This window comes from Hirsutella rhossiliensis (genome assembly GCF_020360975.1).
Source record: "Hirsutella rhossiliensis strain HR02 chromosome Unknown scaffold00001, whole genome shotgun sequence".
NCBI classification, from domain to species: Eukaryota; Fungi; Ascomycota; class Sordariomycetes; order Hypocreales; family Ophiocordycipitaceae; genus Hirsutella; species Hirsutella rhossiliensis.
Genome location: NW_025408667.1, coordinates 6,952,143 through 6,965,495, shown reverse-complemented (window position 1 = coordinate 6,965,495; position 13,353 = coordinate 6,952,143). Strand labels below are relative to the sequence as shown.

Sequence of the window (13,353 nt, the reverse complement as noted above, 5' to 3'; positions counted from 1 at the left end):
AAGATAACGTCCTACCTACCAATAGAGCAAGAGTACTTTGACCGCTATTGCGATGGGCTCTCGAGAGGCCAGAGTCTTGTGCCCGCCTCCAGCGCGCGAGGCGGAATGCTGACGTGACTCGTGCCCTGTCTCTGCCCATCGGACCGAGTTCTGTCGAAGATTGCACCCGTTCCTCAGGCACGTCGAGTACGGCTGCTGACGGGCCGCCTCGCCAAGGTGCTGGCGCATGGCGCAGGCACTAAGCAGGGAGGGCGTGGCTTCGTATGGTCGCCGCGAGTCTCGCGCTTGATGTTGCGAGGGCGCTGACCGTGCCGACGGTGGACCCATCGTCGTCCCTGAAAGAGGACTGGCGGGACGTCACGACCGTTTGATACAGCATGAGTTTACACGGGCATGCCACGCGGTATTTTCGGTATACTATGCCGCCACCGGAGCAGATGGACAATCTGGGGAACTACCTTGCTTGCAACGGGGGTATCAAGCCATTATTCCCTCTTGCTTCGCCGTTCCTGAGTATCGAGGGGCTGAGTAGTATCGTACATGTGCCGCAAGCCAGCCCCAGTAAATCAAAACGCCTCCCTCGTGGCCATGACCCCTGCCAAGATTGGGATCGTGCGCTCGTAAAGTACACTGCCGCAGGTCTCGCCCCCTGACCACGGGCCCTCAGGGGACCGAAGAGGGCTGCTCGTCGGCGGCGGCAGATGCGCGGGTGCCCCGCTTGCGGCCGCCAATCTTGTGCTTGCCGTCCATCCAGGGCCGCAGACACTCGGGGACGGCCACGGTGGCCGTCTCCTCGTCCCAGCCATTCTCCAGCAGGGCGGCGAGGACGCGGGGCACGGCGAGGGCGGTGGCGTTTGCGGTGTAGGGAAAGGCCATGGGCCCGCCGGGGATGCGGGTGCGGGTGGCGAGGCGGCGGGCCTGGTAGTCGGCGCACAGGCTGGCCGAGGTGACCTCGCCCCAGCCGCCGTTTGCGAGCTGGCGGCGGCTGGGGAAGTAGGCCTCGACGTCGACCTTGAGGGTGGCCGAGGCGCCGAGGTCGTGGGCGGGCATGGCGAGGACGCGGCAGGGGAGGCCGAGGGCGGCGAGGATGTCGGCCTGGACGGCGAGCATGTCGTCGAGGACGGCGCGGGCGGCGGGGCGGTCGGGCGCGGTCCAGGCGAACATCTCGACCTTTGTGAACTCGTGGACGCGGTACAGGCCCTTTGTGTCGAGGCCGCGGGCGCCGGCCTCTGCGCGGTAGCAGCGCGACACGGCGACGCGGCGCAGCGGCAGGTCCTGGGCGTCGAGCGTGGCGCCGGCGGCCATGCCGGCGAGGGCAATCTCCGAGGTGCCGGCGAGGCAGCGGGCCGGGGCGCCGCGGTCGGCGTCGGCCTGCGACTGGGCCAGGGCGTAGACCTGCTGCTCGCCGTGCTGGTCGCGCGGGTGGAAGCCGCAGGCGGCGCCGATGTGGCCGTAGACGAGCGTCGGCGGCGACACGGGCGTCCAGCCGCGCCGCGTCGCCACGCCCAGCGCGTACTGCACCAGCGCCTGCTCCAGCTGCGCCGCCTCGCCCAGCAGGTAGTACCAGCCCCATCCCGACGCCGTCGCCGCGCCCGCAAAGTCGAGGATGCCCAGCTCGGCGCCGATGTGCACGTGGGACCGCCACACCCTGTCCTCGTCGGGCGCCGCGTTGGTAGAGGGGGAAGGGGAGCCATCACCGGTGGTCGTGGTCGTGGTCGTGGACGTCCCCGGAGGAGGAGGCGGGGGAGGAGGAACAGCAGCAGCAGCAGCAGCAGCAGCAGCAGCAGCAGGCGGCTCGTTGATGTAGCGCAGCAGCACGGGCTCGTCGCCGCGGGGCGTCTCGGGATCCGTCAGGTTGGGCATCTCGAGGGCCAGCGCCTCCATCTCGGCGACGGCGTCGGCCTCGCCGCGCTCGATGCCCGACAGCTGGGCCTTGAGCCGGCGCGCCTCGTCCTGGACCTGGTCGCGCGTCATGCTGCGCACCTCGCCCAGCTCCTCGTCGCCGCTGCTCGTCGCCGGGTTGGCCATGAACTTGCGCAGCAGGTTGGACCGCTCGCGCAGCGCCCGCCCCTCGCGCTGCAGCTCCCGCCAGCGCCCGTGCAGCGCCACGATCCTGGCCGCGTGGCCGAGCTGCGCCTTGTAGTTGCGCTCCGAGCACGTCTGCTCGTACAGCGCCGGGTTCTGCCGGATGTGCTTGATGTCCACCATGGGCTTGGGCGCCGTGCTCGGCCGCCGGCTATCCGCCAGGCAGCGCCGCTGCGGCTTCGACAGCCGCGTCGCGGCATTGCGACAGCGCAGCAGCCATGTCGCGCTCTTGTTCATGGTGCTTGTCGGGCTTCGGGGGGGCTTTTCATGTCTTCTTTTTTGGCACGCTGCTGGATGTGCGTGGAGGAGGGAGGGCGGAAATACGGCGAGGAGGGGGCGGGAGCGGGCGCCCATTCAGTTAGCCGAGTGGGCATCAAGGCAACTACAGCTCCAGCTTATACAAGCCATGGGCACGCACAATCGGCTTCGACAGAGCGCTCCTTGCGCCCATCCTCGGATATTCTACTTTTGCTCTCCGACAGCACGACAGCCTCCTGCAAGCTCCAGGCGCCAAGTCGCCATCTTTCCACCGCGCCCCATGGCTTTCCTGCGGCAAGCAACATCTGCTCATCACACTGAGCCCCAGATGCCCAAAGTCCAGCTTACATGATGGCCTGCGCTGCTCCTGATGAGCCCGCCTGTGCCTGCGCTATGCCGCTGCTGCGCCTTGGTGTCCACCTCTCTCGGCCGAGAGGCCCCGTTCGCCCCGTGTTGCAGCCATTGCTCCCTGTCCATTGTCGCCATGGCCGGCATCTTGAGCTGGCAGACCAAGCTCGCCCCGGCCCACGGCCCCAGCGAGTGAATTGCTCGCAGCTGGCCCTGCATCTGCTGCGGCACGGGGCGGTTCCGCGCAATCTTGGCCTCGACGGGATCGTCCGAGGCCTCTGTCGCGGCCGACTCGGATCGCGTTCCGTCGACATCATCCCCGCCCGACTCGGAAGTCGCTGCAGATGAAATGCTGGTCCTTGCGACGCTCTCCTTCCGCAGCTTGGCGTTGTTGCGCAGCTGCTCAACTCCCTTGCCCGAAACGGGCGCCCAGCCCCTTCTCTCCACAATGCTCGTCACCTCGTCAAAGATTCGTTCCTTGATGCCCAGTATTTCCGAACAGCCCCCCGTAATCATCAAGCGAGACATGCAAACCGCCCTGACGTCCACGGGAAGCTGCAGCAGGTGGTGATAGATGAGCAGGTGAACTGGAAGCTCATGGTCGTCAAATGTGCATGGCGATGCCGAGAGGTCAAAGTAGGTTTCGTCACAAACGTCGGCCAATTTGCCAAAGGGCACTTGCAGCGTCGACGGCGGACTCGTAGACCTGAGAGGAATCTCGGCCACGCCGCTGGGCTTTGCCGTCTCCACTTCGGATTCATCCTGTTCTTCCACGGTATCCAGCTGTGCCGACTGACGCTGCAACGACTTGAACGCCGAGGCCCGGCACCACATGAGCCGACAAAGAATGTCTTCGCATTCGTCAAAACTCAAAACTCTTCCCTGCTTGGTCTCGGCTTCGCCGTCGTTCAAGATACTGCGCAGCAGATCGTGTAAGCCGTCGAGGAGCAACCTGCCTCCCCGGACCGTTCGTGTCGTCTTGACCTCTCTGTACTCGTAGACGCTCGTCACCACCGTCTCGGCCCATCCCATGTCGACGACGAGCGCACATCGAACGCCGCCCGCGACGGTCGACATGGTGGGAGACGACATGAGAGAAACCATTGGTGTCTGGAAATTATGAAACAACGTGTCCAAGATGGTCGAAAGCAAAGGAATCGGCACCGCAGGATCCAGGATGAGACCGATCCTCCGCGGACGTGAGTCAATGAGTAGGTATCTATGCGGGCTGGTGAGCACGCCGTCGACATGTCGGCCCAGCCAACGCCATACCTCGTGAATGCATCTCTCAGCAAGCGGTCCAGCTTGTCTTGAAAGAGGCCCAAGTCAAGTTCTCGTACGTCATATCGCCATATCTCGTAATCTGCAGCCCACGTATCCGTTGCCGGCGGGCCAAGGTCCTGCATCGCCCTAAAGTCTCCCGTCCGGCGCTGCTGCTCAGGGCCATAGGGAAGCGTGACCTTGGGGAGAGAGTCGCAGGCAAAGCCCGCCCGAACAAAGCGCGAACCAATCTCGACAAGCACAAAGTCGTCTTCGGCTCGAATCGCCGATGGCGAGCCGTACGAGGCCGAGATGGCGCGCGGGCTCCGAGACGTATGGGGATTCGAGGACCCAGACTGGCTCTGCGACGGCGCCAACCTGATGCTGGCCACGCTCCTGTGGGCGGGCGGGTGGCCCGCACCAGAGGACATGACCGTGGACCGCTCCTGAATGTGAGGTTGTCGTCGGGTGGGGAAAAGGGAAAATCAGTGGGACGTTGCGATCTTGTTTGACGCTGCTGCGCTGGCATCTGACGAGACGTCATTTCGTCAAGATAGCGGCAAGGTACCAACGTACTTCACTCCTCGTACCGGTTATGTGTTTATCGGGGGGGGGGGGGGACCCTTGGCTAGCGTCGGCGTTGGAGGGACCGACCCGCCGACAATCAACAACGTCAGCTGTCACCTCGGCGACGTGGGCTTGGAGCGAGCACGCTGTTGCTTCCACAATCCAACAACGAGCCAAGCATGGCTGCCGTGTGTCTTTCCGATGGGCATCAAAGGGTAGGAACGTCTGCTTGTCGTTGATTTGCTCAAGACTGACCTTGGCAGAATCTATCGTGAGCTTGGGCCGGGCAGGCGAGTCTCGCTCTCCAAGCTCGCCGCCGACAGTTTTGAAACCTTGGACCGTCCCTTTCGCATCGCTATCGACGTAGCTATTTGGCAGTTTCAGGCGCAAGCGGCTCAAGGTTCGTACTCGCCTCTTCGTGCGAATCAAGTCATCCGAGGCACGATCAGCTGACTGGCAGCAGGCGGAACGAACCCGGCCACCAGGACGCTCTTCTACCGCCTCGTGCGGCTCCTCGGGACGCCCGTTCAGCCCATATTCGTCTTCGACGGCCCGAAAAAGCCGGCTTTCAAGCGAAACAAACGTTCTGGAAGAGGAGATGGTGTAGCCACGGCGCAAGCCAAGCGCTTGATCCGGCTCTTTGGCTTTGCTATACACGATGCTCCTGGGGAAGCGGAAGCGGAATGCGCGTTGCTGCAAAAACACGGCATAGTGGATGCGGTGCTGAGCGAGGATGTGGACACAATCATGTTTGGCTGCACCAAGACGCTTCGAAACTGGTCTGCCGAGGGCAAGAGCTCCAAAGCGCCGACGCACGTATCGCTTTACGACGTACACGACCAAAGCATCGCTAGCCTGGGACTCGGTCGCGAAGGCATGGTGCTGGTGGCTCTCATGAGCGGCGGTGACTATCTCCCCGATGGAATTCCCGGCTGTGGCGTCAAAGTGGCCTGCGAAGCTGCCAAGGCGGGCTTTGGCAGGTCAATATGCCGATTGAAAGCATCCGATGAAGCGGGCATGCGAGCCTGGAAAAACTCCCTCATTCACGAACTGAGGACAAACGAGCAAGGCCATTTCCGTACAAAGCACAAGGCACTGGCGGTGCCAGACGACTTTCCGAGTCTAGAGGTCTTGCGATACTACACTCATCCGGTTGTTTCGCAGTTATCCAACCTGGAGTCGGTGCGGCAAAACTTGCAACGCAAACACGATCTGCATCTTGACGCCTTGAGGGAGTTCGCCCGAGAGACGTTTGGCTGGGATTTCCGGATAGGAGCTGTCAAGTTTATTCGAGTCTTGGGCCAGGCTCTTCTCGTTCACAACATGTGTCAGCAGCAGGAAGACAGCCAACACTACGTGAAGCGAATCTCTGGACGACGACAACATTTCTCCACGGACGCCACGTCCGAACTTCGAATGGCGTATGTTCCATCAGAAGTCGTCCCAATCGACTTATCAAAAGAAGTGGAAGAAACTATCTCCTCCGGCCGCGACGGGCTAGCCTTGAACAGTGACGTCGAGTTTGAGGCTCCATCCACTGCCGTCGACGCTGGCGAAAGACTCGATGCGGCAACCGGCAAGACTTTCGACGTGACGAAGCCTGATCTCGCTTGGGTCTTGGAAGGCGTTGCAAGAAAATCTATCCCCAAGGCGGTACAGGAGTGGGAAGAAGCAAAATCGGGCAAGGCCGCTCGCAAGCCGCCAGCAAAAAGCAAGGCCGGCACCAGAACCAAGAAGACACCCGGTGAGGATCAAAAGATGCTTGGGCAATTCTTCCGGGTTGTCAAGGGGCCACCAAACATGTCACAAATAGCCAGCGCGAACTCAAAAGCGCCATTGGGCACTGACAAGCCCCTTCGACCGCAAAGCCCTCGCAACAACCCTCTCCGCCCTCCGCGATCGCCGTCTCCGCGCCAACCAAGTAAGCAACCTCCGCCGCGGGCATTGAAGAATCCGGCGACGTCAACGGCCTCTTGGGTAGTCGGGAGCTCACCAATGACGCCTAGACTTCATAAGCCCGCAGACCGACCAGAGACGATTCTCATCTCATCTAGCCCTGTCGGGTCGCCCGCTTTGTCTTCCCCGACGGCAAACTCTCGACACCGGCCTCGCACTGGCTCGCCTCTCCCTGACGCTGAGGAGCGACTTGCTCCAATGTTTCCGAGCCTTGCCACGGGCAGCAGTCCTCAAGAGCTGAGCCGGGGTCGAAAACCTAGAAAGCAGAGCACAACGACGAGACACCCGGCTGCATCTCGGACATCTACGCTGAAACAATCATCCATGGACACGTTTGTCGGCCATTCTGCCATGCACAGCACATCTAGTGCCTCCCGGGGCAAACCACAGCCGCGGGGTTCAGGGGCAGGGTGGGAAAAGGAGAAGGCGATGGATGCCGGATATGACGATAGCGACCATTCGGATCTAGAGCCCTTGTCTTCGCTCTTGTCTCAGGCCCAAGAGTCGCCCGGCAAACGGCGGCATCAGGGGCAAAGCCAGAGGTCAGGGTTCAGCCCGACCCCGAGTCCCACGAGGAAGAAGAAGCTCCTCGTGCCTCGCACCTCGGCAGCCGGCTTCTTTGGCGTGGTGGAAGTAGAGGCCGAGGAACGCGAGCGGAAGATGCCGCGGGAGACCGACTCGCTGAAGAGTAGCGGCGTGAGGGCCAGGGCAGTCCGGTGGAGCGACGTTTCGGTCATTGACTTGACGGGAGGGGACTGATGTGCCGGTCCAAGGATGAGCCCTTCCTCCGTGTTTCGACTGGGTGTAGGATAAGGAGGTAGCCACTTGGCTGAATGTACGCTACGAGGCCGGGGTGACGACGTTTGCGAGCATAGCAGCATGGAAGCCGGGCTTATTTTACAATGTTACATGTTTACAGGAAGCCCACACTTTATGGTTCTTGCGTCCTCGCTGTGATGCCCGAGCCGCCGCCTGTTCTGGTGCCGCGTTTGCACATGATGACATTGTTCGCATCCAACATGGTGGAGCGCAGGGTGAAGAGCCAAGCGCCAGCTTGCCGCGATTAAGCCAAACGCCCGGGAAGATGGCCTGTTCCCATGCAAAAAACAACACAACGCCTCTAATGGAGCCAGAGCCCAGTTTTTCTTTTCCAACCTGCTTTGTGTTCCCCCCTCTTTTGTTTAAATTTCCTCTTCCACACGCGGAGGTAGGGCCGAGTGAGAAGTCCTTTCCTCTCACACAAGAATGAGGAGCCACGGATAACGAGGACGATCAGGTCCCCTCCATGACGAGATCGGGATCGACCTCGGTGCCGAGGTCGCGGTCCTCGAGGAAGCGGCGGCCGACGAGGGCGTCGGGCAGGTAGGTCTGGCGGACGCGGCCGTCGCGGTAGTTTGGCGGGTACTTGTACTCGGCGCCGCAGCCGAGGTCGCGCATGAGGCGGGTCGGGGCGTTGCGGAGGTGCAGGGGCACGGGGAGGGCGGCGACGCCGGGCTCGCGCAGGGCGGCGTAGGCGTTGTTGAGGCCGCGGTAGGCGCGGGTGCTCTTGGGGGCGAGGCAAAGGGCGACGGCGCAGTGGGCGAGGGGGATGCGGGCCTCGGGCATGCCGATCTGCTGGGCGGCGGTGTAGGCGGCGGTGGCGAGGGGCAGCAGCGAGGCGTCGGCGAGGCCGACGTCCTCGGAGGCGATGACGACCATGCGGCGGGCGACGAAGAGCGGGTCCTCGCCCGACTGCAGCATGCGCGCGAGGTAGTACAGGGCGGCGTCCGGGTCGCCGCCGCGGACCGACTTGTGGAAGGCCGAGATGGAGTCGTAGTGCTGGTCGCCGGCGCGGTCGTAGACGAGCGTCTTGGTCAGCGAGGCCTTGATGTCGGCCTGGGTGGCGCCGTCGCGCGACGCCAGCGACAGGGCCAGCTCGAGCAGGTTGAGGGCGGTGCGGGCGTCGCCGTCGCTGAAGCGCGCGAGGTAGTCGAGCATGGCGTCGTCGACGAGGCCGTCGGGCGACGCGCCCTCGGCGGCTCGCGCCCGGCGCAGGATGGCGGCCACGTCGTCGGCCGACAGCGGCTGCAGGGTGAAGGTGCGGCAGCGCGACAGCAGGGCGGCGGCGATGCGGAAGGACGGGTTCTCCGTGGTGGCGCCGACGAGGGTGACGGTGCCGGCCTCGACGGGCTTGAGGAAGACGTCCTGCTGGGCCTTGTTGAAGCGGTGCATCTCGTCGCAAAAGACAATCGTCTTGCGGCCCGTCAGCGCCAGGTCGCCCGCCGCCTCGTGGAAGAGGCGCTTGCACTCGGCCACGCCCGAGCTCGTCGCGTTGAGCTCGACGAACCGGCTGCCCACCACCTGCGCGATGCACCGCGCAATCGTCGTCTTGCCCGTGCCCGACGCGCCCCACAGGATCATGGACGGCACGCGCCGCGACTCGATGAGCGCGCGCAGCACGCCCCGGGGGCCCACGAGCTCCTGCCCGCACACCTCGTCGAGCGTCTGCGGCCGCATCCTCTCGGCCAGGGGCGCCGCCCGGAGCGTCTTGAGCCGCTTTGCCGTCCTGCGTCCGTCGGCCCCGAGCCCGTCATCCTCCTTGTTGTTGTCGGCGTCGTCGTCGTCGTCGTCGTCGGCCGTCTCGTGCCGCTGTTTGGTGGCCGCCTTGTCGATGCGCTCCTCGCGCTCCACCGTCGTCCCTCCACCGCCGGGGCCCGACGTCACGGCCCCGGGCCCCTCGTCGAAGCTCCTCTTCTTGCCCGCGGCGGGGGCCAGCGTGCGGTTGGCGACGGGCGTCAGGTGCGCGTCCCTGGTCTGGGCGCGCTTGGGGGCGGGCGTGGAGAAGAAGCTCGAGGCGGTGCGCTTCTGCGGCTGCGACGACGACGACACATTCTGCGACTGCGGCGGCGGCGACGGGTCCTTGTTGACGAAGCTGGTGCAGTCCGAGTCGATGTGGCTGTTGATGTCGGCCGGCTTGACGGGCTGGTTGCAGATGGGACAGTCCACCACCGCCATGGTAGGATGTGCTGGCTATGCCCTGGCCCCGGCAAACGAGCGGGCAGCAGGTTCGTAGGAGCAGCGATGAGCGGGGTTCGGTGCCGATGCAGCGGCCGCGGTGGCCAAGTGAGTGAGGCTGTCGATGGCGGCTCAAGGATTTTTAGGGGAGACGCGTTGCTGGCCGGTGCTGACGCGCCGCGGCCTTGCTCTTCAGCGACGTCCGGGTTCTTCGCAGGCGGGGCAGCGCAATCCGGCCGCTGTATTAACTTACAAAGTGCGAAAAGACAGGGTATAATTAATTACCTAGGGAATAGAGAGAGAAAGAAACAACAGAGACAAGGAAACAAGATATTCAATTCTCTTTCTGTCTCTCTCGCCCTCTCTTCCGTTACTCCTTTTCCTCACTTCCCTCTCTCGTTCGCAGTCCATGGCCAATTCCTCAACTCTACGACGTCTCAGAATCGACAACCTCACAGCCCCAACCAGACGCCATTCTCGATTCACTTTGCATTATCCTTGTCGAAATTTAAAATCAGACGTAAAAGCAATCGACTTTTCAGGGACGTTCCCGCAAGTCTTGACTCGTTGTAAAAGCCCCCTCCCCTCGATGTTCGTCAAGACACCAAGTTTGGCATCACCGGATACACCCTTCCATGGCATCTGTACCAGTGTAGCTGCCTTGAAACTCCCCCGCCTCCAAAGCCTCCCGACCCCCTTTGATTGGATTGTGATGCCCTCAAACGCCTGCCAATGCTAACCGCCACGGACTGCATGCAGCCCACGCCTCACACCATGCCCTCGTCTCCCCCTTCATGCAGACGTCTTCATGGTCCGGATCTTGGGCGAAGACAAGCTTGTTTCCGCCTTCCTCTTGCCCAGGATCGGCTCAGGCGTCCGTCGAGACACGATTGGGGTGCTCTCGCGGTCCATGGTCGCCTCGGCGTGGCATGAGGCGTGATATGCTCGATTGCCCACGAGCACGGCATCGAGCCATAGCCACTCCTGCGCCGTGTCGAGCCACTTGTTCTCAAACTTTTCCTGGCAGATGGGGCACACGTTGTTGACGCCGCTGCTCGGATCCGGCACCGGAATGTATTGCGGTACCTTGTCCGCCTCGGCCGCCTGCTTTGATGCTTCCTCTGGGGCGGCGACGTGATCCGAGTCCACAACCTCGCGAGACCTCAGCCAGTCCTGCCTCCAGGTTAGCAACATGCAATAAACACCGGAAATCACCATGGACAAGGCTTACCTGCTGGTCCACGTACCAGCTGCGATGCGTGCCTCTTCTTTCCGCCTCAGTGCTGCGCTGGTGGACGCGAAAGTGCCAGTCCATGTGGGCCATCTTCTTCTTCTTGCCCTCCGCGTCCGTCTTGAACCGCCTTCCACACTGCGTGCACGGAGGGCCCAAATCCTCGTACAGAGCGGCTACCGCCTCAGGGTGAAACCTTTTTTCATCCTGTCAGTCTCGAGTATTCCCTTCCAGTAACAGGGGACGTGACACTCACTGTTGCTTCAACGAAGCTGCGTCGAGCCCTGGATACGCAGCAGGGGCTTCTATTCCAGGCTGTCCAGCTTGTAGCTTGGACGAAGAGAGAAGGCTGGCAATGTTGGGGGGCAGCATCGACGTGGGAGGAGGGGCGGGAGAGTGGGCAGCGGCAGAGCCGGCACCCGCGCTGGCCCGAGTCGCCGGGGGGAGCATCCCGGCCTGACGAAGTCGGTCGAGCAAGCCAACTGCGTTCTGAGAGGGTGGTTGAGGCCGTCCTGCCTGTGTCGGAGGCGGAGATCGGGTTGCGTGCTGAGCGTACGGAGGGTTCGGCGTCGAGTTCTGCTGAGTCGTCGACCGTCGTGCCATTAGCGCTGCCAGGGCCCCTGGACCGAGCAGTGAGTCGAGAGTGAGGGCCGCCTGGCCCGAGGGCGCAGCAGCCGGGATCGGTGTCGAGGCCGGAGCCGGGGTTGGGGTTACAGAAGTAGTGTGCGGAGGCGCCGCGAAAGCCTGTGGTGGTACGATCTGAGCAGGGCTCTGGGCCAACGAGGGCCTCATTGTCACGGCAGCAAGTTCAGTTACTTTGTTCTTAATGAGCTCGAGCTGGTCGGGCGGAAGACTTGTGCGCTGCACAACGGCCTGCAGATCCAGCAGTGCTCTTAATCTGTTCTGAACACTAGCATCATGTGGGTTGTGCGAGAACTCGGCCCTCATCGCAACAATCAGGTTCTGAATGTCATTGCTCAACGTTTCTACGCTTATCCCAGCCGGGGCCGCCGGTCCATAAGGTCCAGTGAGGCTGGGTTGAAAAGCCGCTGGGGTAGAGACACCGGGTTGAGGCGTCGGGTGGTGGGGATACTGCGAGGGCTGGCCTTGTTGGTAAACGGACGGTAAGCCAATGTCGACGGGGCGTGGACTCACTTGCTGCTGGCCAGGGTAGGCAAAGCCACCCGGCGCCGGTTCCCCGGGTCGCCCTCCGTTGGGCTGCGGAAATGGCTGTCCTGGATATGCCCCTGCCGGACCCGAGGCTCCGCGCATCCCGGGAGGAGTGGGCGTGTCTCGATGAGGAAGCATGGCGGAGCGCGGTCTTCCGGGAACGGGGCCCTGCTGCGGCATCGAGGCTGCCCTCGCCTTCATGAGGGCGTTTTCTATCGGGCGCACCAGCTCGTGGGAGAAGACTGGCCGGGTGTCCATGGATCCGGGAACGGGGTCCTTCCAGGTCCTGAGCATTTCTTCCATCTTGCGGCGGATGTTGTGGTCGACGACGGCGTATGACTCCATGAAGGTTTTGAAGAGATTGCGTCCAAAGTATAGCGTGTAGGGCGTTCCAACATTCTTGACAATCGAATCCAGGACGTAGAGAGAGGGCAGCTTTTTGTTGGGTGGTGCCTGGCTTCACGTCAGCGATACTACTCGAGTCTAGGAGTTGGTCGTTTTGTAGGGGCTTCATAGTCTCAAGGCACACAAGCCCATGCATGGGCAAAAGGCTCCAAGGGGTGATGCGGGAAGCTATTTCGTACCTTGAGAATGTGCTGCTGGAGCACTTCGGCGATGGCCAGGGCATGCTCCGTGTTTTCTCGGGCGATGACGGTCAGGTTGCTAATCTCAAAACGCATGTTGGAGGAGAGATCCTCGAGCGCGTGCCGGTAATCCTCGGCCACCTCTTCCGCGTCTGAAGCCATGGCGGGAGACTCGTCGGGTGTCGGGTATCAAGGGATCGTGAAGAGCCGTCCGCCAAGGAACCGGGGCGCGAAAGAATGGGGTGTGTCGTGTGCTAATGTCCCCCAGCGATGGATCTCGGACAACGTTGGTCGATGGGTTCCCAGGTGGAATGGCAGAGGTGAACAGCAGTGAGTGAATGGGCAGAAAGCTTCAACGCGGTTCAGGTATATTCCAAGAGATGCTCTTGCTGGTGCCTCCGCCAAGTCTAGAGCCAACCGCGATAACCCAGGACAACCCTTCAGTTCCTCGACGGAGCCGCAGCGGACATGATGAGAGAGCGTGCAGCGCCTCCTACGTGGCTTTGGCTCAAGAAGCGGCGGCGCGAGATGGTCGCAGCGTGCGGATATGGCGGTCGCGCGCGGGTCGTGATGGAGGCTACGGTCGGCGATGGGCGCAGCGGACGAGGTCGATGCGAAGCAGCTCTGCCTTGGGAGTCAAGGGAGGGCGGGCCGCTTCGGGTGGTCGGTGGAGAGGAAAAATGGAGGTGAGGAGGGAGGGAGTCGAAGAGCGACGACGAAATCGTTGCCGGCTGGCCAGGTGTCACGTGGGGCTGCCATGTTGCCGGCAGCTGTACAGTACCTTTGGCAGACGAATTCCTTTGTGAACCGTGGCCAATCACCGCCTGACAAGCCCGTGCAGTCGGTACAGTACTTGTGGGATCGGCTGCCATTGTTCCGGGCCCCTCAACAGGCGGCTTA

General features: G+C 62.6%; 5 protein-coding genes across 5 annotated transcripts; 1 reads left to right on the top strand and 4 right to left on the bottom strand.

Moving 5' to 3' along the window:
• Positions 1–663: 663 nt before the first annotated feature.
• Positions 664–1,573, bottom strand: HRG_00895 (tRNA synthetase class II core domain-containing protein; the record flags this gene model as incomplete). The annotated part of the gene is made up of 2 exons (XM_044859366.1): positions 664–1,515; positions 1,565–1,573. The coding sequence occupies 2 exons, from the start codon at positions 1,571–1,573 to the stop codon at positions 664–666; spliced, it is 861 nt and encodes a 286-aa protein (XP_044725766.1).
• Positions 1,574–2,655: 1,082 nt separating this feature from the next.
• Positions 2,656–4,382, bottom strand: HRG_00894 (actin domain-containing protein; the record flags this gene model as incomplete). Its single annotated transcript, XM_044859365.1, has 2 exons — positions 2,656–3,910; positions 3,964–4,382. The coding sequence occupies 2 exons, from the start codon at positions 4,380–4,382 to the stop codon at positions 2,656–2,658; spliced, it is 1,674 nt and encodes a 557-aa protein (XP_044725765.1).
• A 337-nt stretch (positions 4,383–4,719) lies between these two features.
• Positions 4,720–7,233, top strand: HRG_00893 (XPG i-region domain-containing protein; the record flags this gene model as incomplete). Its single annotated transcript, XM_044859364.1, has 7 exons — positions 4,720–4,733; positions 4,782–4,918; positions 4,982–6,262; positions 6,387–6,439; positions 6,735–6,806; positions 6,865–6,871; positions 6,944–7,233. 7 exons carry the CDS (start codon positions 4,720–4,722, stop codon positions 7,231–7,233), a joined length of 1,854 nt encoding a protein of 617 aa, XP_044725764.1.
• A 1,094-nt stretch (positions 7,234–8,327) lies between these two features.
• HRG_00892 (ATPase family associated with various cellular activities (AAA) domain-containing protein) lies at positions 8,328–9,468 on the bottom strand (the record flags this gene model as incomplete). The annotated part of the gene is made up of 2 exons (XM_044859363.1): positions 8,328–8,337; positions 8,381–9,468. 2 exons carry the CDS (start codon positions 9,466–9,468, stop codon positions 8,328–8,330), a joined length of 1,098 nt encoding a protein of 365 aa, XP_044725763.1.
• Positions 9,469–10,260: 792 nt separating this feature from the next.
• Positions 10,261–12,615, bottom strand: HRG_00891 (mRNA cleavage factor complex component Pcf11; the record flags this gene model as incomplete). The annotated part of the gene is made up of 8 exons (XM_044859362.1): positions 10,261–10,641; positions 10,700–10,895; positions 10,956–11,245; positions 11,300–11,353; positions 11,414–11,443; positions 11,516–11,791; positions 11,855–12,322; positions 12,454–12,615. The coding sequence occupies 8 exons, from the start codon at positions 12,613–12,615 to the stop codon at positions 10,261–10,263; spliced, it is 1,857 nt and encodes a 618-aa protein (XP_044725762.1).
• Positions 12,616–13,353: the final 738 nt, after the last annotated feature.